The sequence below is a fragment of the Pelophylax lessonae genome (genome assembly GCF_965119305.1).
Source record: "Pelophylax lessonae genome assembly, chromosome: 4".
In the NCBI taxonomy this organism is placed as follows: Eukaryota; Metazoa; Chordata; class Amphibia; order Anura; family Ranidae; genus Pelophylax; species Pelophylax lessonae.
In genome coordinates, this window is record NC_138771.1 from 555041041 (window position 1) to 555067902 (window position 26862).

The following is a 26862-nucleotide window of genomic DNA, read 5'->3' on the forward strand; positions in this document are numbered from 1 at the left end:
ACTAAACCACTAAATCTGTCAGAAATATATACCGTTTTCACCTTTTTTCCACTATTTATTGCCTCTCAGCACTCCTGATCGCCTGCAGCCTCTTTGCCGCAACTTCCAATCCACATGCATCCCAGGGATGGTGATGGGGAAAAGGGAACAGCCATTTTTTTTATCAAACATGTATTTATGATTAAAGCGGAGTTCCACCCAAAAGTGGAAATTCCGCTTTAGGTATTCTAACCCCCTGACATGCCACATTTGGCATGTCATTTTTTTTGGGGGGGAGCGGGTACCTAGTTTTGACAGGTACCCACTCCCACTTCCGCTCGGAGCGCCGCGGCGCCCTGAACGGAAGTTCTCCTCTCCCCCTCCCTCCCTGAAATCTTCTGGGACATGTCAGAGGTCCCAGAAGACACGTAGCGCAACTCGTGCATGCGCAGTGGGTACCTGGCTGTGAAGCAGTAAACTGTCACAGCCAGGTGCCCACAGCAGTGATGCCGGCGCCGCCGAGACCAGAGGGAGAGGATCGAGGCTTCGGGCAGCCGCAGCGCTGGACAGGTGAGTGAAAAGGCTGGAACTCCGCTTTAAGCAGATGTATATGTTGTGAGAAGTCATATTGTATAACAGCTGCTGTGTTCAAAAGCCATTTCCACCTCCAGCTGTTAGATTGCTGTCTAGGCTTTTGAAGACCTGTCCAGTTGTTTACTGGAAGTAACAAGCCTTTGTGAACAATTATTCCTCATCTTAATCAAGATGTGACTTCAAAGAAACTTTAGATAGATAGATAGGTGCCACCCACTTCAGAATGTATAAATTGTAATACAAGTCCTTAGGAAGTTAGAGCAATGTTAATCAAACCAACAGAATGTATGTAACTGAATTGCTCTCCAACATGTACTTACATGTTTGTCTAATAAATAATTTTCAATCCGGCTTCAACAGTCAAAATGTTACTGAGTTTTGGGGTTTCCCCTACAATGGCTACATGGTAATTTTCATGGCCGGTTTGTTGAGGGTGACAAGTGTGGACCATGCCTGCGTTATGTAATGAAGCCACTTGTAGTCTCCATCAGAAGTACATGCTATACTGTATAGGCAGATAGATTGTATGTACAGTGGATATAAAAAGTCCACATGTCCCTGTCAGGGATGGGTCAGGTTTCTGTGATATTTAAAAAAAAAAAAAAATGAGACTTCAGAACTTTTTCCACCTTTAATGTGACCTATAAACTGTACAACTCAGTTAGAAAACAAAACTAAAATATTTTAGGGAGGAGAAATAATAAAAAAATAAAATAATGTTATGCATAAGTGTGCACACCCTCTTATAACTGGGGATGTAGCTGTTTTCAGAATTAGGCAATAACATTTAAATTAATGTTAAATAGGAGTCAGTACACACCTACCATCATCATCAAAGTGCCTCTGATTAACCCCAAATAAAGTTCAGCTGTTCTAGTAAGGGCTCTTTCACACGGTCCGCCTCCGTTGCTCAGCAGGGATCGATCCGCGATCCCCGCTGAGCCGGCAGATGACAGTTCCGTCTCCGCTTGCAGATCGGAGAGGGAGGTGTCTCAGCACCCGCTGCCCTCTATGGGGGATCGGATGAGAGCGGACCACTTGTCCGCTCTCATCAGATCCGCTCCGCTCCGATTACTGAACGGATGGAAAAATAGGGTTTCCATCCGTCCAGATTTCACGCACAGGATCGGATGCGGATGGCAGCGGGTGTTAGCGGAGGTGTCTCCGCTGACATCCGCTGCCCCATAGAGCTGCATGGAGGATCCGATCAGATCCGCCTAAAAAACTGACAGGCGGATCTGATCGGGTCACCCGTGTGAAAGAGCCCTTAGTCTTTCCTGACATTTTCTTAGTCACATCCTTCAGCAAAAGCAGGAATATGTGGCAAGTACTGGCTGTGTAGTACATGTGATAATCTCCCGTATTCTTCATATGTCTGGGCTATGGGGTAGAGTGGCATGACGGAAGCCTTTTCTTATGAAGAAAAACATCCAAGTCCGGCTAAAATTTGCAAAAACACATCTGAAGTCTCCCAAAAGCATGTGGGAAAATGTGTTATGGTCTGATGAAACCAAGGTTGAACACCATCACCACAGTGAAGCATGGTGGTGGCAGCATTATGCTTTGGGGCTGTTTTTCTTCAGCTAGAACATGGGCCTTAGTCAGAGTAGAGGGAATTATGAAAAGTTTCAAACACCAGTCAATATTTGCACAAATCCTTCAGACTTCTGCTTGAAAGCTGACCATGAAGAGGAATGTCCTCTTTCAGCATGACAACCACCCAAAGCATACATACATCCAAATCAACAAAGGAATGGCTTCACCAGAAGAAGATTATAGGTTTGGAATGGCCAAGCCAAAGCCCAGACCTGAATCCGATTGAAAATCTGTGGAGTGATCTGTAGAGGGCTGTGCACAGGAGATGCCCTCGCAATCTGATAGATTTGGAAGGTTTTTGCACAGAAGAGTGGGCAAATTTTGCCAAGTTAAGATGTGCCATGCTGATGGGACTCATACCCAAAAAGACTGAGTGCTGTAATAAAATCAAAAGGTGCTTCAACAAAGTATTAGTTTAAGGGTGTGCACACTTATGCAACCATATTTTAGTGTTTTTTTTTTTTACTTCCGTCCACCTAAAAGATTTTAGTTTGTTTTTCAACGGAATTGTACAGTTTATACGTCACATTAAAGGTGGAAACTGTCTGGAAATTATTTATCTTTGTCTTATTTTTTTTTTTACATCCAGAAACCTGACATTTTAACAGGGGTTTGTAGACTTATTTCCACTGTAGATTGTTTTAAAATCTAAATAGTTTCATCAATACAATAAGCACAATGCTATAACTGCAACAAAACCTTTATGGATGACAAGAAGGGTAAGGCTCCATTCACACCTGAGGGTATCGTTTTTTTGGGGGCGTTTTTTGCAGGTGTTTGGAAGCAGGCATTGACATCTAACAAAAACGCTTGGAATCTGCCAAAAATTAAGCTTGTGTACTTTTTTTGAGCTTCAGGTGTTTTGCTTCAGGCGACAGAACGCTCATCTGTGAACAGGGGCCATTCAGATTAATTGGATTTTGCTTGTTGGGCTTTTTGAGACTCCAGTGATGAGCATTTTACGAGCTGAAAAATGCTCAGGTGTGAGCAGGGCCTTAATCTTAACTCCAGGATCAGCAAACATTGTGTAAATAGAATACATATGATGAATGTTTCTTGAATCTTGGCATGCTTTGTTTATTTCTTCCAGATTTGTGCTGTAAACCATTGTGAAACTTTGCCTCAGTGCATTAGCTTCCTGTAATAAGGACCAGTCACTCTTGCCCTCTCTCCTTGTGCAGGGTGACTGGCCTTGTCCTTGCCCCCCTAATGTTTTCTGTAGGCTGCCTGTAGTGGGTGGGGTCTTCTGAGCTCTGATGTCTACATAGGTTATGATACAGCACAATGATTATGTCACTTCTACAAGGTAATAGCAGTGTTTGCAAGGGTATTTGATGCACTTAAAGTGCATTTATTTAATTTGTGGCGATGGAGGAATATATATTTCCATGACAGTTTTTGTGCCTGGAGTTCAGCCACATTGGGATACACAGGTGTTCCATGCATCAAGCCCCATTGATGTCAATTGGGACACAGCTTCCAATCTTACTTTCACATGGGTGCATGACCCAGAACATAAGCAGTGTGAGTTCAGGGGCGCGCACACACAGATGTCAGATTGGGAGCAGCAGCTGTGTCTGTGCATTCACTGTGTCCCAACAGACATTAATGGGACTGCCTGCACATAACACATGCACATCCCCATGCAGGTAATCATGGTCTGTGCACAGGATAAGTATTGATCAGCCTGTGTGAACAAGGCCTAAGGACAATCCCTGCAAATCAGAACATTTGGAAGCAAGGGCTTGAGTGAGTGACACTACCCACAATACTTTGGCTTAACTTGTATATGTATGTGTAAGCTCTAGTTGGATTTCTGATGGGAGCAGAGAGAGTGTAAGCACCAATGTGGCAGCAGTGGGCCAATCACCAAGCATCAGCACTGTCACATGGTGTACGAATGCCCAATAGCTGAACAGACTGGAGTGCTTGTTAACAGGGATCTAACAAGGACCTTTAAAGCAAATCTATAGCTCTGCATGCCTTGTCACACGCCTGTGCTACAAATAAAATGTTTAAACCAGTGGCGGCTGGTGCATTATTGGCGCTGCCCCCCTATCCATGCGTCCGGCATCCTAATCTACATGCAGGGCGCCGGACGCATGGATTCTAATGGAGGATTTTTTTTTTACCTGAAGCACGTGATTAGAGCCAGAGGCTTCATAAAAGGGTGGGCTCAGGGCACAGTGAGCCCACCCAGTTGTTTGACAATAGCAAATTAATATTCACTATTATCACACTGATTCTCCTCTCAGCCAATCAGGAAGCGGGCCATGAGACCCCTTTCCTGACATGATTTTACTGGCCATTGGCCAGGAAGAGGGAGGGGACGTACGGCCGGAGGAGACTCACAGCCGCTCGGGAAGGAGCAGGTAAGGATGCTGGCCGTCTGGCTGGGCAGCCAGCCACCCGTCCCAGGAGAGGGTGGTAGATCAGATTGCCGGCCAGCCGTTGACAGTTGACACCAGAACAGGATCAGAGGTGAAATCTCCTATTGTCCCCTGTGACTGCTATTATAGGTAAGATTTTCCCACAGGGAGATTCCTTCTTACTTTTTGTGACACCAAAATAGGAAGCGAGGGGAAACGTCTCCAGTGGGCATCCAAACATCAATAAAAGCCTGACATTCATTCAAATCAATTTTGTACGTGTGACAAGTATAAGTGAAAGCTTGTCTCTTCTACAAGCACTGTTCGGATAAGCGGTCTGCAATTGCTACCTCCATTGTTTGCATCACTTCCTGGCATAAAATGAATATGCATATTATCTCATCGAAGGCTTCTTTTGCCAGCTAGAATGCAAACTGCAGCTCTGAAAAATGTGCCTGCCCCTTATAAACAAAATAATTTAGACCTTATTTATTCAATGTCAGAAATAAGATTCACTTTGATCTTAGCCCTTAGCTATAATTTGCCATTTCCCCACTCCAGATTTAAAAATGAAAGGAAAAGTCAGTTTGCTGTGAACTGCTTTGTGAAATTTTCAGCACAAGCAGCATACACAGAAACAGTGGAGTTGCCCAATGCCCAAAGCAATAAATCGGATACATTTTTGCATTTAAATTATGATTGGATGTCATGGTGGGAACACATCCTACTGATCAATGTTTCATAGATCTAGAATCTATATCAATATCTGATGGTTTTGCTGACCCCCCCCAATTTTTATTCACCAGCCGCCACTAGTTTAAACACAAACCAAAGTGCATTGTACATTTATTTGCATTTGGCACAGCTTTTCCTGTACCTAGTTAAAAATTAAACCCCAAAAAAAAATCATGACATATAAAGTGCAGCCAGACATAAAGCACATTGTACTGCAGTGTTGCACAGTTGTTTGAATTGCCTCAACTGACTATTTCATTTCCCAGAATCCTCCAGTCCACAGGTAGAATGCAATAAACTATAATTTAAAGGGGTGAACTAAAGCTGGCCGTGCAGGGTACGAATTTCTTTCCTGCAACAAAATAAATGTGCACGATTCCCCCATCAACACACACAGCGCTGACAGGAGAATACCTCCTGCCAGGTCAATGTCTTCTCCTGGGGGGGGGATTCGAACCGTGTATGGTGAGCCTTAAGAATAACGTCATACTAAAAGATAAATACACAAAAGAAATACATATTATGGTTGTTCTACCTGCCAAAAAGATTAGCATTTGTCTGTCCAGTCTTGATATTTACACAGCTCTGGCATATAGCACATCCCTGTCTTGCCAGAGCCCTGATTTTTCTCTTCAGCAGCAACATTTACATGTCTTTTCCTTCCCAAGCTTATGATTGGACAGTGAAATGGAAAGCCGCACACTGTTGCTCTGTTCTCCCCCTCTCATTAGTATCCTACTTGCACTGCAGCACAACAGACAAGCTCCTTGTGCTGCTTCTCCCTCCCTACTTGAGCTTTGCTGTACAGGGACTGCAGTTGGCTAATACCAAATATTATTCAGGTATTTACACTGCTTGCATTACGGAAACAATGCTTATTGATGCATTAATAGCGACAGAGCTGTAATAAAGCCTAAATCTGGCCATAGATGGTTCAAATCGTGGCCGGTTCAGCAGGGATCGGCCAAGATTCGAACCATCTATGAGCAGCTGAATGCACCCAAGTCAATGCATTGATCGACTTGGGTACAACCAGCATGTTGGATTTTTGACATTCGATTCAAGATTTCTACTGAAAGCAGAAGAATCAGGACAGGGGGCACATTATACTAACTGTAAGATATGTCCCTAGTGCTTATTTTTCTGCTTTTAGTTTTACTTAAACTTATGCCTAAAATTTGAGACATCTATATCTCATACACGGAGGGCCGCAGAAATAAATCCGAGTCCACGCTAAACCTACATTTGAATAAGAATTTTTAGAACACAAAAAGCCAGCGCACATTATCAAAGACTTTATTTTATATTCTAATGATTAAAAAAAAAAAAAAAACACAAGAGCCAAAATAATAAAACCTTCCAACATGATTATCATGTGATTTCACAGAGAATGTCATTGTAATCAATCCCTTACATAAATGTTTTCACAGACAGTGGGATTAGGACAGAGAACATGAAAGACAAGAAAGCAACCAACCCCAGCAGAGGACCACTTAAAGGGGAACTCCTTCAAGCACATTCTTTCAAATAAGGTGACCCACGCTCATCCACCAATACATTAGGATAGAAAATCCACCCAACATAGAATTTTTCTTAAGGCTGGATTCCCCTTTAAGCTTCCAAAGCAAGCCTTGCAACCCACCCCAGAGTACAGTATATTTAAGTTCCAAAGGTGGGAGATTTATAAATGATTTTCTTGATATCAGATGAAAGTTAAAGACTTCAAGTGGGATAAACAGATCTCCACAGAATAAAAGCTTAATACATCTGTTACACATGTGGTTTTATGTTTTGCGGTTAAACATAGTTCATGATTTCCTGAAAAGGTGCTGGAGGAGAATTCTAGCATACAGACAGCTGAATAGACACAAGAGTATTTTAAACATCTTCAATAAAAGCAAACTGTACCTGATGTTCACAGCTACAGATGAGACAGGGATACAGAGTGTTTGGTTGCAATGGGAAACCAGCTCTACATGCTTTGATGAATGCAATCAAATGCAGAGATGTACAAAACCGTACGTTCAGGCACAACATGTGCACTACAACCTATAGCATCTATTCCTCACGGTCATTTAACAAGTTAGATAAACAGCTGAATGGTTGTTATGGATTGGTGCAGTTTTATGCCCAGAGGCTACTTTCATCCAATATATCTACTTTATGTGGTTTCTAGCATAAAATAACACTTGCTTCATTCATATTAAGAAACCATTTAATCTATCCATAGTTGGTCTAAATTTCAGCAGGAAAAGGCCGAAGTGCATGTCCCCGCAAGCACCACCCAGCTTGACAAGAAATCGCATGATCCTGGTGGAGAATTATCAGCCAATGACTTCATCCCATAAGATGTAATCACTGTTGGCAGTGCCACTGAATTCAGGCAGCAGCAAAGTGCCATGGCTGCTTGAATACAATAGATTCCTCCATCCACACTATATAGCACAAATGGGGAAATCCATTCATTTCTCTTGCTCAGCCTGTGTATAGCTAGTCCTAAGCTGGCCATACATTGATCAATTCAGACCAATTTCAATAAGTCTGTGGCTAACCCATTAAACAGAAGTTGATCCTTTGATAAACTTCTGTTGATGGGATGTGTTGGAAAATTTTATCGATCAGCGGCTGCAGCCAATCAGCTCCAGGCACTGATCAGTGTATTCTGACAGCGGCAGTTGGGATTCCTCCATCCACCTCTTTTTTGTGGATGGAGAAATCTGTGAGCTTTTTTTTTGTTCAGGCAGGAAATGGGTGGAAAAAAGAAAAACGAAGAGTGAATGGCCAGCTTTAGGATTAAAGATAGCATTTCAATAAAACAGGGTATTTCCGTGCTCAGTTGGTTGAAGCCCTCTGGTGAGGTATAAAAGCGTACATTTGCATTCTCATTCTGTTAGGAATATTTCATTACAAAGTGCAGTAACCCACTTGACAAAATCTTCGCAATTCGTTTGCTGAGGATATGCTAGGAAAATCGTTTGTTGTTTGCCTGCTTCTACAACCATATCAGTTTGTATGTTGTGGGTTCAAAGTAGATCTAACTTTTTATTTTTAAAATATGAAAGGGTCAAACATCCGTCAGGTTTTTACTGCTGTCTGTGTCCCTCACTATTTGTACCGGTGACTATCATCACTAGGAATAAAAGCGAGGGAAAATCTAGCATTTTGAGTCATCACTGGGATCAGCCATAGAGGGGGAATATTTTCCAATGGGGCTACCTGTTTTGGTGACAGCCAAGGAAGATTTAACCTACATCCTTTGAATTTCCTTAGAGGCAAAGGGAAATCACCGCAAAGGGAGATAGACAAAAAAAAAACTGCTCAGGGCTTTAACTTTTCCTTAATCCATTCAAAACTAAAAAGGTTTTAGACAGACTATTATTTGCAGAATACACACCAAAGGTTATTTTTATATAGGTTATCTGAAATTGTTCTCTGTATTGAATGCCTAGTGGAGTTTATGTAAAACGTTCGCTTCCTGTATATCGGACATCTTTACTGCTAGGTATCTGTAGCCTCCTGTGTCTAGCGTGACACTGTGGCTGCCAAAGCTTCCTATGATGTAACTGGGTATAAATAATGGAACCCTGTGATGTGACCGCAAGGACTATGTAAAGGAGCTGACTTTACACAAATTCCCATAACGCATCTTGAAGAAAAAGGCATCTGCATGAAAGCTGAGTGCTACTTACTGTATAAAACAACACTAGGGAAGATATACATGGTGGTCATAATGAAGCTGCTGGTCTTTGGTGAAAATTGGTGAACAGTGGACATGAATCCATAAAAAAAAAAAAAAAAAAGTTTAAGTGCATTTGCAGTATGGATTATGTATTGGCACTTGTCCCTGTAGTTGATATAATGGATTTTCCTTTCCTGAAGATAATCTAGTTTCAAAGAGCGTGGACTGCAGCCTCCCTGCTCTGCAGTGAACCACTTGCTGATTCAACCCAATGCCAACAGGTTTACTGTGTCCACAGTGCCCTCTACTGGTGACTGGGGGCAACTTTATTACAGCATGCAATAGGGCTTGCAGTCACAGTGTCTTCTATAAAGGCAAGCCATCAAAAATGAATTCCCCTAAAAAAATTGCCCTCATTCCTAAAGGATAATTCACTCTGGGAATTATTCTTTTGGGAATCTTTGCGACAAGAATGAAAGAAGTGATAAATCCAAGTCAAATATTCTTCAGTGCATTTGAAGTGAAAAGTGTTCACTCCAACAGGCCATAGACTGCAGTCAACCTCATAATTATTTTAAATTCTTTTAAAATAATTTAAATTTTTGCATATTTAAAAGACTGATTACACAAATATTTTCAGCTCTTTTATATTAGATCTTTATCTACAATAGCTGAAATACTAATAGATAAACCATGACCACCATATATATCAAAGAGGCAAACTAGGCTTCAGATCCTTTGGGTCTGTTTGAAAACTCAAACTAAAATGAGCCTATACGCCAATATACAATTTTAAAAAGGTAAAAGTCCAATTTTGCAGCAGGCACTACTAGATAACCGGCCATTGCCACTATTAGCCAGGAACATTTCTTCTTTGGCCCCCCTCTATTTTTTGTCCTTGGTGACTGACTTCAAGACTAAGCACTGCCAACTGCAATATTACCGTCTGATGAGACTAACCCAGTGGCCAATAAAGGCACTCTTAATGGACAGGACGATGACAATTGGTGTAACCTAACCATGACATTAGAGAAAGCAAGGCTCCAGTAAGAATCTAAATTTGAGAGAGAGACAGAGGATTCGGCTTTTTGGACTAATAAAGACAGTATTGAAAAACCGAGAACCCCAACACAAGAAAACTTTGAGATTTGTATGGTACCCCACCTAATTTTTTTTTTTTTTTTTTAAGTTCGCTTTTATTGATACAGGTCTAAAAAAATATCAAACATTAAAATGCCCTGCATATAGGGCAAATAGAGGTACATCTATACAAAAAACAAGTAAAAAGGTTACATGGTGCAGTTATCAAGGAGCAATATAATCCATGGATCCATGGTGTGATCTCCAATTAAGATATATGTAAGGGGTATTGGTTGCTTAAAGCAGTACCATTGTGATAGAAAACGGAGATTCATATATTTATCATTTCTAATGCTCCGATGTATTTTTTTTTCCCAGAAAAATATGTATTGCTTTCTTCCTGAAAAAATGGGCAGTTGTCCTGTAAAAACGAGTTTAAGAAGCTATCAATACATACCCCTTAAATATATCATAACTGGAGAGAACACCATGAATTAGATTTCTCCTTGATAGCTGCACCATGTAACATTTGTATTTTGTATAGATGTACCTCTATATGCAATGCATTTTAATTTTTTTTTTTTAAATTAGGTGTGGTACAGGAGAAATCCCATATATATTTCTTGTGTCGGGGTTCTCAGTTTTTCAAAATTGTATTCAAAGGAATGTGGTACCAGTCAATCACGGTGGAGGGCCCCATTTTGAAAAGGTCCCTTTCTCCCAAATCCTCCATTTCGCTTAATAAAAATAGTATGAACCATCTTACGAGACCTGCTCTTAGGAAGGACTTTTACTTACTAAAAATGGAGAAAGATCATATTAAAATGACCCTGTTGGTACAAAAGTCACACTGCATAGTAAACGTGCCTGAAATAGAAGAGTCACTATTACTTACCTTTCCAGAAACTCAGCTTCTTCTCTTCTCGCCAGCCACTGCAACTATTTTACACTACCACATGTACAATATCTGGCCCCCCCTCCCTCAACACATTGTGGTTTCCCCTGCCAACTTGTACGTTCCTATAGGATGTAAGAAGTGGAAAGAGAAACCATTGCGTGTAGTGAGGGATACAGGTTTTGACCCATCCAAATGGGTAATTACCTGAAGCAGCCAGGGAGAAGTGACTCTTCTATTACTAATATGCATTACCATACAAAATGACTGTTTTTGATAGGGTCACTTTGTCCCATTAACCTTGTGGATGGTTTTAGAGTAAAAAAAAAAAAAAATGTATCCGTTGTCTGGCCATCATAGTGTTAGCAGAATGGATAGCCAAGGCAAGTGATAGCTTTAAAGAATGAATTGTGAAATGGAATGTTGTATCAATAATGGGAAGAGTCAAAGGAACAATCATCAGACTTTACATTTGTTCTGCATAAAGATAAAAAGGAAATGTATGTGTGGAAAGGGAATGAATGGAATGGGGAGAACACACACATAGGATGTACAGATGTGGGTGCTAGTAACCAGGATTACATTGAGGAAGGAAATGGATTGTGGAAGAATTTCCTTAAAGGGAAGTTCCATCTTTCTGACAAATCTGATGCTGGAAGTTCTGTTCTATAGCATTTATTACCTACAGAATTTTGTTCCATTACGCCTGAAATATACCCACTTTATCTAATGAGGAAAAATAAAATAAAATCTTGCTGGATGTCGTAGGGTCTTTCTATGGTTATAAGAATCTTTGCATAGGGACAATTGCAGCTTGATTACTTGCCATTGGGAATAATGAAAACTCTAAAATCTTAAGGTAATGAATGCCATTTACAAAAGTAAATTAATGTGCAGCCATACTTTAAAATAGATTTGCCAAAGAGGTGGAATTACACATTTAATGTGACTGAATAAAAACACAGCGTTCGGTATAGGCAGGCCTGTCCATATAGACTAGGTCATGGAAAGTAAAGTACCATAGCCACTGTGATTATAATGAGCAGCCTACTTTGGTCATAATCGTTGGTCCATATTAATTCAGGAACTGAAAAAAGCGACTAAGAACAAGGCTGTGTGTAATGAATAGTGGAATCAGCAATCTGTGTCACAGTTAAACAGAGCATTTCATTAAGTACATTGGGTGTTTTTTGTGGTTACAGCCCATGGTAATATAACTATCAGTGCAGTAGGAGCCTCTCTTATTGTAAGATCTCACTTTCAACCAACAGGGTTCTCAATGGTCGCTCACTCCAGCAGTTCAACATAATTGGCAGGAAACATGCCATAGTGCCCACTAGGACCATATCCACGCCACCATCCATCATCAATCCTCTCGATGTGTGTGATCAGGTCATCCGGATCGAAGGAGATCTCTGTGTCATCAGCTGGATGGAAGACAGGGACAGATAAAGCCTACCATAAGCCAAAACTGTTTTGTGTTAAAGAGGTTATCTACTGTGAAACTAATAACTGCCCAAAAGTTAAATACAGGGACGTATGTTTAAAAAATACGCCAACAAGAAGTATTCTCATCAACCACAGCAACCAATCAGAATACGTGTATCGTTTTCAAACAACAGACTCTAGATTGATAGTTGGACGCCGATTGGTTGCTACTAGTAAGAAGAAATGTTCTTATCTGCACACTTTTTATTCAGAAGGCCTCAGCTGTCTAGCATATGTCAGGAACTTCAGTGGCAGGATTTTTTTGCTGCATTTACAAATGCTGCCTCTGCTGTGGTTATGAATGTGACTCACCTCTGGAATCTCCCTTTATTAACTTTATATGATAAAGTAAGCTCTAAAGGACTAGCAAACTTTTTTTTTATGCCTTTAACAAGTAGAAACCCTTATAAAAAATCTGATCACGTGCTAACAGAATAGTTTATGCATTAAAGTATATAATGTTTTTCCATTTTCCATGGAGTTCTAAGATATGCTTCTCACAAAACCACACAGTAGCTTGTGGTCTGTTTGGATTAGGACCAAGTTCTGCTATTTATTTTGGACAATGATAACGCAGACACTTAGTCTGATCCAAGTATAATATATCTAGGGCTCTCTACTACCAGCAGCTCAACAAGGTCATTCCTTAAAACTAAACTCCTGGAATTAGACCAAATCTAACTTTGCAGTGGTAGATTGCCACATTGGCTGCGTGGGCATGCTCAAAACACAAACAGGTAAGTACAGCTGGGACTGGGGGGGGGGGGGGGTGTACAGTGGCAGTTCATCTTTTATTTGTTCTGTAAAGGGGACTCATCTAATCTAGGGACTCCAGCAGAGTAGATTTAAGAATCTCTCCTAAAAGCCAAATTGAGGCAAAGAGGAGCAATGAGCTTTAAGGGTGAGTCCAGGATGAACATTGGTAAAGCTTCCTCCAGAATTACAGCATATGTGCGTACATGATGAGGTAGGGAAAATTCCTAAATGCCAACACTGGGAATTACAGTGCCTTGCAAAAGTATTCCCCCCCCCCCCCCCCCCCAGCATTTTTCATGTTTTGTTGCCTCACAACCTGGAATTAACATTGATTGTTTGAGGATTTGTGAAGCAAACAAATAGGACAAAATAGCAGAAAAAAAGTAAATGTGCATAACTATTCACCCCCCTAAAGTCAATACTTTGTAGAGCCACCTTTTGCGGCAATCACAGCTCCAAGTCGCTTTGGATAAGTCTCTATGAGCTTGCCACATATTCTCACTGGGATTTTTGCCTATTCCTCCTTGCAAAACTGCTCCAGCTCCTTCAAGTTGGATGGTTTGCGCTTGTGAACAGCAATCTAAAGCTGGATACACACTATACAATTTTCTTTAGATTTTTTTCCTTTAGACTTACCAAAACCATATAATATGAGGTCAGACCTGAACACTTTCAATTTGAATGTAATCAGGCCGGCCCCTGCACTACATAGTTGAAGGTAAATCTACCAACAAAGGTTGTATACTGTGTACCCAGCTTAAGTCTGACCACAGATTTTCTATTGGATTGAGGTCTGGCCTTTGACTAGGCCATTCCAACACATATACATGTTTCCCCTTAACCACTTGCCGACTGCCTAACGCCGATCTACGTCGGCAGTCAGCCCCTCACAGGCAAAGTGACGTAGGGCTACGTCACTAGCTTGTGAGGGTCTAGGGAGCGAGCGCGCGCCCCCGGAGGCGCGCTCCCGCTCCCACGTGGTCACGGACCCCCCCGCGCGTGTGACCGGCGGACCCGATGTCCGCCGGTCACTCGGCGATCGGCGGGGGAGAGGGAGAATGTCAGGCAGCTTGTGTAAACAAGCTGCCTGTCATTCTCCTTGCTGTTAGGATACTGATCACTCGGATCTAGTATGTAGATCCGTTGATCAGGGTCCATACAGCTCAAGCCCCAGCCAATCACAGTAGAAAGCACGCCCCTAGGGATACACACAGCCCCTCCCTCCCAAATAAAGTTAACCCCTTCACTACCAGTGTATTTTTACAGTAACAGTGCATATATATAGCACTGATTACTGTAGAAATGTCACTGGTAACCCCAAAAGTGTCAAAAATGTCAGTCAAGGGTCCGATCTGTCCGCCCCAATGTCGCAGTACCGCAAAAAAAAAAAAAAAAAAAAAAAAAAAAAAAAAAAAAAAATCGCAGATCGCCGCCATTACACGTTAAAAAAAAAAAACAACAAAAAATGACAGAAATCTTTCCCTTTGTTAGTAAACGCGATAACTTTTGCGCAAACCAATCAAAATACGCTTTTTGCGATTTTTTTTTACCAAACATAGGTAGCATAAAACAAATTGGCCGAAAAAGTAAAAAAATTTTGATTTTTAAAATTTTTTTTGGGGGAATTTCATATAAAAAAATGTGAAAAATATTGCTATTTTTGCAAAATTGACGCTCTTTTTTTGTTTATAGCGCGTGATCAAAAAATCGCACAGGTGATCAAATACCACCAAAAGAAAGCTCTGTTTGTGGGAAAAAAAGGACGCCAAATTCGTTTAGGTACAGCGTCGCACGACCGCGCAATTGTCCGTTAAAGTCACGCAGTGCCGAATCGCAAAATACCCCCTGGTCGGAATGGGGGTAAAATCTTCCGGGGCTTAAGTGGTTAAACCACTCAAGTGTTGCTTTAGCAGTGTGTTTGGGGTCATTGTCCTGCTGGAAGGTGAACCTCCGTCCTAGCCTCAAAACACGCACAGAGTGGTACAGGTTTTGCTCAAGAATATCCCTGTACCTAGCACCATCCATCTTTCCCTCAACTCTGACCACTTTCCCAGTCCCGGCTTATGAAAAACTTCCCCACAGCATGATGCTGCCACCACCATCTTTCACTGTGGGGATGGTGTTCTTTGGGTGATGTGATGTGTTGGGTTTGCGCCAGACAAAGCGTTTTCTTTGATGGCCGAAAAAAGTTCAATTTTAGTCTCATCAGACCAGAGTACCTTCCTCTATACATTTTGGGAGTCTCCCACATGCCTTTTCACAAACTCAAAACGTGCCATTTTGTTTTTTGCTGAAAGTAATGGCTTTCTTCTGGCCACTCTGCAATAAAGCCCAACTCTATGGAGCGTGCGGCTTATTGTCGTCCTGTGTACAGATACTCCAGTCTCTGCTGTGGAACTATGCAGCTCCTCCAGGGTTACCTTAGGTCTCTGTGCTGTCCCTCTGATTAATGCCCTCCTTGCCCGGTCCCTGAGTTGTGGTGGGCGGTTGTCTCTTGGCAGGTTTGCTGTTGTGCCATGTTCTTTCCATTTGGTTATGATCGATTTCATGGTGCTCCTGGGGATCATCAGATTTGGAATTTTTTTTTTTTTATAACCTAACCCTGACATGTACTTCTCAACATTGTCCCTTACTTGTTTGGAGAGTTTCTTGGTATTCATGGCAGTGTTTGGTTAATGGTGCCTCTTGCTTAGGTGTTGCAGCCTCTGGGGCCTTTCAAAAAAAAAGGTGTGTATATGTAATGACAGATCACGTGACACTTAGATTGCACACAGTTGGACTTCATTTCACTAATTGGTGCAACCAATTACCTTCAGAAGTCACATAGAGCTTTTTATAGGCTTCATAACAAAGGGGGTGAATACATACACACGTGCCAATTTTCGGTTTTCTATTTCTAAAAAATAGTTTTAAGTATATATTTTTCTCATTTCACTTTACCAACTTAGACTATTGTGTTCTGATCCATCACATAAAATTCACATTAACAAAACATTGAACTTAAGGTTGTAATGTAACAAAATAGGTAAAAAGTCAAGGGGGGGGGGGGGGGTGAATACTTTTGCAAGGCACTGCATCCATTTAAAAGGAAGGATGTGTAGCGTTGCCTGCCCAATACCAGAATTTAATTCATAAACAAGGAATAGGCAGGATCAACAGGTAATTGCTGTATTATTTTAGGCCCTGTGACTTTGAGAATATAGGAAAATGTGATACAGAATTAGCAGTTAGGGTAAATGCATCAATCCAGACTAGGGTTTCTGGGCAGAGAAAGCTGTGTATTTGGCTGTCTCTAGATTGTGTAGCTTTGGATCGGAACATTCATTCCTATGTCCGAGCTTTGCTAGACGCCTGCAAACTGGCTACACAAGTAGCAGTACACAAGTGTGCAGGGTCGTTCTATAACTCAGGTCTGAGGATAGCTCAGAGCTTCTAGTTTGGAAACCCCTCCCAGTGTGGGAGATGGAAGGGCAGCAAAACTCGTTCCAGGAGTCAGGTCGGCTCCCGTCGGGGTGTCAGGAGAACCCCAATCCATAAGCCAGAGGTGGGCTGTGCAGAAGGGTGCTGCGACTAAAAGGCTAGAGAGTCAAGTATCCTGGAGAGCTGGACAACAGTCAGAGACTGGTAAGAGGTACAGCGTTGCACTGCAGTTGAAACAGAGAGATTCTGAGCCAGGTGGCTTGGCATTTTCCAGTGTTTGTATCCTGCTGAAGCTGGAGAAGATCCTGTGTGGGAAACTTTATATTGGACAGTTTTGCTTTCTGCCATTTTAATAAAAGTGGGTTACCAGGCCCTTAGATATAGTTCCTGTCTGCCATAGATTCACTGTATAAATGCATCTACCACAAGAGCGAATGATTCCCCAGGTCCCAATATACACTAAATTACCAAAAGTATTGGGGCGCCTGCCTTTACGTGCACATGAACTTTAATGGCATCCCAGTCTTAGTCCGTAGGGTTCAATATTGAGTTGGCCCACTCTTTGCAGCTATAACAACTGCAACCCCTACAGGAAGGCGGTCCACAAGGTTTAGGAGTGTGTCTATGGGAATGTTTAACCATTTTTCAAGCAGTGCATTTGTGAGGTCAGGCACTGATGCTGGAGAGAAGAACTGGCTCGCAGTCTGCGCTCTAATTCATCCCAAAGGTGTTCTATCAAGTTGAGGGCAGGACTCTGTGCAGGCCAGTCAAGTTCCTCCATCCCAAACTCGCTCATCCATGTCTTTATGGACCTTACTTTGTGAACTACTGTGCAGTCATGTTGGAACAGGAAGGGGCCAACCCCAAACTGTTGCCACAAAGTTGGGAGCATGAAATTGTCCAAAAGGTCTTGGTATGCTGACAACTTCCCTTCACTGGAACTAAGGGACCAAGCCTAAACACTGAAAAACAACCTCACACCATAATCCCGCTCCACCAAATGATTTGGACCAGTGTACAAAGCAAGCAATAAAGACATGGATAAGCAAGTTTTGGGTAGGGGGACTTGACTGACATCAACCCAGAACAACACCTTTGGGATGAATTAAAGCGCAGACTGTGAGAGCAAGGCCTTCCTTTTTTTTTTTAATAAACTTTTATTCAAAAACTTATATCGACAATACAGTAAGAAAAGAAGAGGAAGGATCATAGACAAGCAGTAAGGTCATTGTTGTTACAAGCTTTCCAGTAAAATAAGAGACAACAATCTGTATGGTCACGACCGGTACCCCAGTGAGAAGATGCGGTGGCGAACAAAATCAAGCATTAAAAATTAAAAGAACATCCAATAAAATCAAAGAATGCCTGGACATTACCTGCCCTGAGGGGTCTGCAGCATAAGACCAGAACAAATCTGATCACATGAAGCAGATGGTACTAAGCTAGAGATTTACGGAAGAAGGCTGACAATAGTCCTCTGAGATCAGAAGGTAGAGGAATACTGAAACAGCCCTGAAAGAAAATCAAGAAAAGAAAGAAAAAAAAAAAAACCTAGAATAATCTACCAAAGTGGCAGTGACATCACAGGTGTTGGGGGGGGGGGGGGGGGGCAAAGATCCAATAGTGTCTTCCATCTGCAAGAGCTTTAGTTTTCCTTAGGAGTTTGATAAGTTTGCCTTGATGTACCATTCAGTGAACTGGAATGACACCATAAGTTGAGTTATCTCTGAGGTGGTGAAAGCATACTCAATGAAGGAGTTCCATCATGTGAAAAAATGCTTTGTGGAGGTAAAGTTCTGAATCATGGTGTTCAATTTTTCCAAGTAAAAAGTGACTTAAGTCCATGTATCACAGTGCAGAGAGAGGGGGTGAAGGTGATATCCCAGGCCCTTAGGATAGCCCTTTGGGCCGTTAATAAGCAAATATTGACCCACAGAGGTAGGTGATGTACTCTCGGGGAAGAACTTGGGTCCCCCATGAGGGACATAGCTGAACAGGCAAAGCAGAGTCAGTAGGTAGACGGGTAGATGTGACATTTTGTGCGTATCCCAGGACTTAAACCCAAAAGGAACGAGTCACACAGCAGTTCCAGAGGCAGTGCATGAGAGTCGGGTGACTCAAGTTACACCAGAGGCACATAGCAGATCGTGGATTAGTCGAGTCCATATAGGCGGGTATATAGGCCTTTTGCAGCAGTTTAAACTGTGTCTCCTGTCAAGTTTTCATTAATTACCAGTTTACGGATTAGGCAGTAGCCTTGAAGTAGTAAGTTGGGTAGATCAGCACCAGGGAGGTCTTTAGACCATTCTTTGAGAGAGTTGATTTGATGAGGGGATGTTGTCTGCAGAAGAAGTTGTGCATATAGCCAGGACTTCCTGTCCACATCAGTGCCTGACCTCACAAATGCGCTTTTGGAAGAATGGTTAAACATTCTCATAGACACAATCCTAAACCGTGTGGACCCTTCCCAGAAGAGTTGAAGCTGTTATAGCTGCAAGGGTCGGCAAAGTCAATCTTGAACCCTAAGGACTAAGACTGGGATGCCATTAAAGTTCATGTGCGTGTAAAGGTAGGTGTCCCAATACTTTTGGTAATATAGTGTGTGTAATATATATATCTATATATATATCATTTTAGATAAGATCAGAAGTCTCTAAATACCACTCACATGGTTATAATAGTGCAAAAACATATTTGCAAAGGATAGCTTATTGTGAATTCATTTATATGTTATCCCTCTGAGCTACTGTTCTGTCTGTAACCCTACATAAACCATGTTACCTCCAGCATGAGCCAAGTGCTGACATAAAATATTCTCTCTGGGATGCTGCAACACAGCACTCACAAAACTGTCAAATAACAAAGCCTTTATTCTTCTTGCCTGTAACCTTGACAGCACGGTTGTTATCTAACAGTTCCGCTTACATTTTTTTTTTTAAATTTAGCTTTTACACTTTTCTAGTTGATGACACCTGAGCCAAATCTGTGATGAAATGTAAATCTCCTCAGAATTCTTTACAGATAATTACTGTCTTTCTAAAGTGGAAAAAAAAAATAGGATTGTACAGTTCCTTGTGCTTCTGGTTTCATGAGATGAACCACCTAAAAAGGCCTGAGCCATCTGATCCTGCCACATTGGAAAGAGGTGCCATTTCATAGCATTCACACATTTTAAAAGCTTGGCAAATGCACGTTAAGAAGACACTTTTTTTTAATTTATTATGAAATCGGCCTTGTCTAAAGAAATGGCACTGAAAATGCAGTTTTTTTTTTTTTTTAAGACACCCCCATGAACTGGTCTCACTAAAGTGTCAGGTGCACTGACTACTGGGCTATGTCCAGCACTGCTTATGCAATAACCACAAATCTTTATTGTCCTATACACCCACCAGCTTGGTAGTCGTAGAGCGCTCGTGCACACAGTCCCTGGTCTTCATCTACTCCTGTTTCATAAACCGGCTCCTCCTGCTGATCCTGATGTAACAAAGGAAATATTACTCAGCAACTTAATTTTATGCATAAATTACTTCAACTACATTTGGTTAGTCTGTGCGTTGTTTAATGCTTAAGTGCATCATTTTTTGGTGCATTTGGCACCAATAGATTATCTGGCATTTTTCATCAAGGTCTCATCACCCCAGTGGAAAGATCCTGTAGCCATAACTTTGATGCTTTATATTAGGAAGAGTCATAAATAACCCACTGCTGGATTAACTATGGGAATTCAAGTGAATTTAAAGAAAATCAGAGCATGGCAGCATGTTTTGCCTGCACTATGTGGGAGAAAGACAATCTTCCTGCCAGGGTTCAGGGAGACTCCATAAGCCAACTGAAAGGCTCTGTATAATTAACTTTGGGTAAACTAAAATAGGCCAAATATTTTGATCATAGCAGTGCTAAACAGGAGGCACCTGTGCACGTTTTTTACATAGAGCACTGTAGAGCCCCCTTGAATCCCAGACCCAAGCTGTACATGGGGCCTTTACATCGGCCCATGGAGAGATTAAGCTCCACCTCTCATGGCATCAATCCTCATAGCCTTCATGACATTCTGCTGACATCCTGACTGTGCCCTCTGCATCTAGCCATCTATGCATCTTGCCCAGCATTCAATATTATAAGCATACAGCCATTGCTGACCTACTGGGAATGATGGCTGACTATTTGACTTGTATTTAAGACAGTGGGTTAAAACTGAACAAGTATCAAAGCTGATTTCCATGGTTCATGCGACTTTAAATTATTCATTTGTACCAAGTTGGTCCAAAGTGCTGCAGTATCTCCAAATGCTGTATAAATTGTGCATGAAGCTTCAACTACATACAGTACACAGTGCTGGGTTTCTGGCTGTGAGACCTAGACTTCCCATCTCACACCCAGAACAATGCAGAGTCAGTCTGAGCCATGCTCAGCCATTCATAGGAAACTTTGTATTCTGCGAATGAATACATAGATTTCTTTGATTGGCTGGGTCAGAGGGGCAGGCTGCTGTCACACTCCGACTTGGCTAATGAGGGGAATCTATGTATTCATTCACAGAATACAAATCTGCTTATGAATGGCTGAGCGCAGGTTAGCCAGGTAAGAGATGGGAAGTCTCTGTCTCACAGCCAGAACTCAGCACAGTGTACTGTATGTAGCTGAAGCTTCATGCAGTTTACACAAGGTTTGGGGACACCGCAGCACTTACTGAAGGAAATTGTTTAAAGTTACAGGAAACATGGAAATCAGATTTGAGGCTGGAAAAATTTGGAGTCAGAGGTCTCTATCTGCATACTGTTCAGTTAGTGACTCAAAATGTTATATAAAAAAAAAAAAAAAAAAAAAAAAGGCGGTCAGCAGGACAGCCAAACAGGACAGCCGGGTTATTGGAAAAAAAAAAGAAGATCAGCAATGAAAGCCCGTTGTTGCTTGCAATCAGTGAATTCACTTATGTAGCTAGCTTATTTTCCCAATTTATAATGTTGTACATAGAATGCTGCCTTATGCTATCTTTATGTTCATCTTATTCAATTCCCTTTTTTTTCTTTCTGGGCTCATTTGTGCATTGTCACCATTGCTTGCTGTGTATTTATGTCTTTACTTCCTTTGTATTCACTTCCTTATTAAACTTGTTATATTCATATCAGTGTCTCACAGTACCTCTTGCCTTCTTAGCATGGATACAAACCTCACCTTGCTCAGCAGAGTTCTGTGTAGAATTCTGTACAACACACGGATACAAGGAACTGTCCCAACACCAAAGCCAGAGAGGAGTTTACTCATATTACACAGAACAAGCCCTACCTCCCACTTACCTGGGGTGGTGCTTCATAAACATTATCTTCCTGTGGCTCCTGGTATATATCCTCTTCCTGCTGTTGGTGAGCAGGGACTTGTTCTGCAAAGAATAAAAAGGATACCAGAATAATTATTTCCAGAACCTAAAAGCGGTCTTATGTCTAGTGCCACTAGTGCTGTTCTCTGTACCTTTTACATTGAGAGTGGGTACTGGAGGAGGATGAGACACAGGGGAAGGAGGAGACTCTGGGGGTGTCTGATGATCACGATACACAGGGGATGCAGGGGGTTCCTTATTACGATACACGGGTGATGCAGGGGGTTCCTTATCACGATACACAGGTGATGCAGGGGGTTCCTTATCACGATACACGGGTGATGCAGGGGGTTCCTTATCACGATACACGGGTGATGCAGGGGGTTCCTGAGCCAGTTTTACAGGGGATGATGGAGGAGACTCAGGCTCAGGCTGACTGGTTGACTTCTGGAGGAAGGGACTGCGCAGCTTTCCTGTAGACAGACGACATGAAACAGAAAAGACACACTGTGTGATGTCACAGAAAACACAGAATGAGCTTGGAAAGACGCCACCAACATACAGCCATTTAGACTTACCAGGCTGTGCACTCACTGGGGCAGCGTTAGGGAGTGCACGTTCCTTCTGCATAAACATTTCTCGGGCACTAACTGTTCGCTGGGAAGCAGCACCCTGGGCAAGAGATTAAAATGTTGAAAGCTAAAATTCGTAAAGAAGAAAAAAAAAAAAACAAAAAAACTGAATTTTTGTAAAATCTTACCGTAAAATTCCTTTCTCTGAGTCCTCCGACAGTCGCCGCCACTTCATAATCTTCACTAATGGGGTATTGACCTTTGCTCTGTAGGAGTAGCTAGGCAACAAGATTTGTTAATATAAAAGCTTTTAGCATATCACACCCCTAGGGGGCGGTCCCCTCAGTCAACACCTCCCTGCTTCCTGCATGCTCAACTCAGTTTCAGTAGCATAGCAGTAGAGTACATAAACAAACCCCAAAAGAGGGGCGGGGGCGGCGACTGTCGGAGGACTCAGAGAAAGGAATTTTACGGTAAGATTTTACAAAAATTCAGTTTTCTCTTACGTCCTCCGACAGTCGCCGCCAGTTCATAATCTTCACTAATGGGGACGTCCCAGAGCAGTGTAGACATGAGGGGTGGGAAAAACGCAGCCGCGCCTAAAGCAATGCAGTACCCACATCAGAGAAAGGAACCTTACCAAAGTAAGAGAACTAACTGGGCAACAGGAAAAAACGTGCTCAACAGGAGCAACAACCCAGGAAAGAACAAGTAACCTAGGGGTAAAAACACCCCAACAGCCAAGGACCCAAACAAGGGACCCTAAGGCACTGCCGCACTAAGAACTTTACGGCCAAAGGAGGCATCTGCCGATGCCTGAACATCCACTTTGTAAAATTTTGAGAAGGTGTGAACGGACGACCAAGTCGCCGCCTTACACACCTGGGCCACAGAAGCCTGATGACGATAGGCCCAAGACGTACTCAGAGACCTGGTAGAGTGCGCCTTCACAGGGAAAGGAGGAACCTTCCCCTTCAAAGCATAGGCTTGCACAATGGTCTGTCTGATCCACTTGGCGATGGTCACAGCCGACGCTGCCATGCCCTTCCGAGGACCCTCTGGAAGGACAAATAGAGAATCCGTCTTGCGAAAGGATTTCGTCGATGACAGGTAAACCCTGATCGCCCGAACAACAGCCAAGGAATGCAAAGCCACCTCCTTTGGATGCTTAGGCTTTGCGCAAAGCGAAGGCAAGACAATATCCTCATTGAGGTGAAATTCCGAGATCCTCTTCGGAAGAAAAGAAGGGTTAGGTCGTACCTTATCCAAGTGAATCACCAAGTAGGGAGAGCTGCAGGACAAGGCCGCCAGCTCCGACACCCTGCGAGCCGAAGTGATCGCTACCAAAAAGGCAACCTTCTTGGACAACAGAGACAACGAGATCTCCCTGATCTTTTCAAAGGGAGCATGCTGTAACACAGACAGAACAAGGTTCAAGTCCCATGGAGGTAAAGGATCCCTCCGAGGAGGGGCCAAGTGCCGCACCCCTTGAACAAAGGTGCTAACCAAAGAATTAGACGCCACAGGGCGTTGAAAGAGAACGGCCAGCACAGAAATCTGACCCTTAATCGTGGCCAACGCCAAACGCTGGTCCACGCCCGTTTGAAGGAAGGCCTACACTCTCGATACAGAGTATGAGTGAGGGGAGTACCCCCTGGACTCACACCAGGCAAAATACGCCTTCCAAGTACGGTAGTAAATCTTCCCCGAAGAGGCCTTCCTAGCCTTGATCAAAGTGGGAATGACCTCAGGGGAGAGACCCCTATCCTTCAGGACCTGGCTTTCAACAGCCAGGCCGTTAAAGCCAGCGACTGTAAAGCAGGATGGAATATCGGTCCTTGAGACAGGAGATCTTCTCGAAGAGGTAGACGCCACGGAGCGATGGAGACGAGGTCTGCGTACCAAGACCGGCGAGGCCAGTCTGGCGCCACCAGAAACACCGTGTGCGGTTCCGAGGCCAACCTGCGAAGGAGCCTGGACAGCAGCTGAATCGGTGGAAAGGCATACATTAGACGATACTGATGCCAGGGCGCCACTAACGCGTCCGAGGCGTCTGCCCGAGGATCGTGCGTCCTTGCTACGAACCTTTCCACCTTCCACGTCTTTAGACGAGACGCGAACAGGTCCACATCTGGGGAACCCCACTTCGCGCACAACATCTGAAAGACATCCGGGTGAAGGGACCATTCTCCCTGGTCCAGGGCCAGGCGACTCAGATAATCCGCCTGCCAGTTCTCCACTCCCGGAATGTGAACTGCCGTTATCGCCGGGATGTGCGTCTCGGCCCAAGACATAATGTCGGCTACTTCCCGAGCCGCTCGGGCACTCCTGGTGCCCCCTTGGTGGTTGATGTAGGCCACCGCTGTGGCATTGTCCGTCTGCACCCGAACCGGACGGCCCTGAAGCCTGTCCGTCCAACGCAGAAGACAGAGATTTATTGCTCGCAATTCCAGAATGTTGATCGGAAGGGAGGATTCCTCCCCCGACCAAGTTCCCTGGGCGGACAGAACGCCCAGAACACCACCCCAGCCTGACAGGCTGGCATCCGTGGTGATCACCGTCCATGACAAAGGACGAAAGAACTTGCCCCCCGACACCGCCGGGGACTGGAGCCACCACAAAAGACCCCTTCGGGTGAGGCGGCTCAACGAAATCCGCAGATCCAGAGATTGCGGACGCCCGTCCCACTTGGACAGGATCTCCGCCTGAAGATCCCGTGTGTGAAACTGGGCGAAGGGAATCGCCTCGAAAGCCGAGACCATCAATCCCAGACACCTCATACACGTCCGGATAGACGAGCACTGAGTGTCCCTGAGGGACCTGACTTCGTTCTGAAGTGTCCGGAGCTTGTCTTCCGGCAGGAAGACCTTCGCTTGAACAGAGTCCAGGATCATCCCCAGGTAGGGAAGACGAACCGACGGACACAGCGTCAACTTTGGAAGATTGATCGTCCAACCGAACTCCTGCAGAGTGTGCATCGTGACGGACAGGTCGTTCACCAGGCCCTGACTGGTCGCAGACCGAATCAAGATATCGTCTAGATACCCAAAGACAGAGATGCCCCGGGCTCTCAACAAAGCAAGAACCGGCGCAAGCACCTTGGTGAAAACCCGCGGAGCCGAAGCGAGACCAAAGGGTAACGCCACAAATTGGTAATGATCCTCCACAATGGCGAATCGAAGGTACCTCTGGTGACCCTCGAAAATGGGGATGTGTAGGTACGCATCCTTCAGATCGATGGAGGCCATGAATTCCCCCGGAACCAGGGCAGCCACCACTGAGCGCAGGGATTCCATGCGGAACTTGCGAACCCGCACAAAGCGGTTCAGAGCTTTCAAGTCCAGAATCGGACGCACTTTGCCCTCCTTTCTGGGCACAGTGAACAGATTGGAGTAGAACCCCCGAAATCTGTCCCGATGAGGCACCGGAACCACCACTCCCTGGGCCCGCAGATCCCGCACCGCCAGGTGCAGATCCTGCAAACGCTCCGGAGACAGCTGAAGATTTGAGGGAAAAAATCTGCTCGCCAGCCGAGAGAGAAACTCGATCTTGTATCCAGATCGAACGATTTCCTGAACCCACCTGTCCCGAATGCGGGCCAGCCAGGGTTGAAGAAAACCGAGCAAACGTCCCCCCACCCCAGAACCGGGTGAGGGCGCCCCTTCAGGCCGAATTGGCATGGGCAGCGGACCCGGACTGGCCGGACTTCTGCTTACCTGCCCACGGCTTCTTCTGGGAGCCTTGGCCCTTGAAGGGCTTGCCCTTGTATTGCGACCGAAAGGCACGAAAGGACCCCTGAGAGGGCCTAAACGAGGTATTCTTCTTACCGCGAACAAACTTATTCTTGTGAGATTGGGAGAGAACTCTTACCCCCGGAGATCCCCTTTATCAGCGTATCCAAAGACTCGCCAAAAAGGCGAGATCCCGCATAGGGCAAATTAGCTAAAGTCTTGCGAGATGATTGGTCAACCGACCAGCATTTCAGCCAGATCAGGCGACGGTGCAAAACCACCACACTAGAGAGGCGTGCAGCCAAAAGGGACTAAATCCAAGTCGGCATCACAAAAATACATGACACCCTGATGAATTTGATCCACCATAGCCAATGTTGTCGGCGGAGCAGAGTCAGCCACCAGGGTGCGCCTGAGCACCTGCGTCCAATCCACAATAGCCTGGGCTGCCAAAATGGAAGCAAAAATAGGCTTCAGCATAGAACCGGCAACCGTATAAGCATGACGGGCAAGAGACTCCAATCTCCTGTCCGTAGGGTCCCGGAACACCGGGGTATCCTCAGCAGGAATCGCGGTAGATTTGTTCAAAATCGCCACCGCATGATCCACCTGAGGCGGCACACACCAACGCTCATCAGTGGTGGGCGTAAA

At 43.8% G+C, this 26862-nt stretch overlaps 1 protein-coding gene across 1 annotated transcript in view; it reads right to left on the minus strand.

Annotated features, from left to right (window-relative positions):
* Window positions 1-11729: 11729 nt before the first annotated feature.
* Window positions 11730-26862, minus strand: part of DBNL (drebrin like) — a 76623-nt gene continuing 61490 nt past the window's right edge. Inside the window, exons 9-13 of the mRNA XM_082256926.1 lie at window positions 22487-22577; window positions 22061-22381; window positions 21889-21971; window positions 19981-20065; window positions 11730-12354 (exon numbers count right to left, since the gene is read on the minus strand). Coding sequence (XP_082113052.1) covers window positions 12215-12354; window positions 19981-20065; window positions 21889-21971; window positions 22061-22381; window positions 22487-22577 — 720 coding nt within the window. The 3' untranslated portion in view covers window positions 11730-12214. The remainder of the gene's footprint in view (window positions 12355-19980; window positions 20066-21888; window positions 21972-22060; window positions 22382-22486; window positions 22578-26862) is intronic.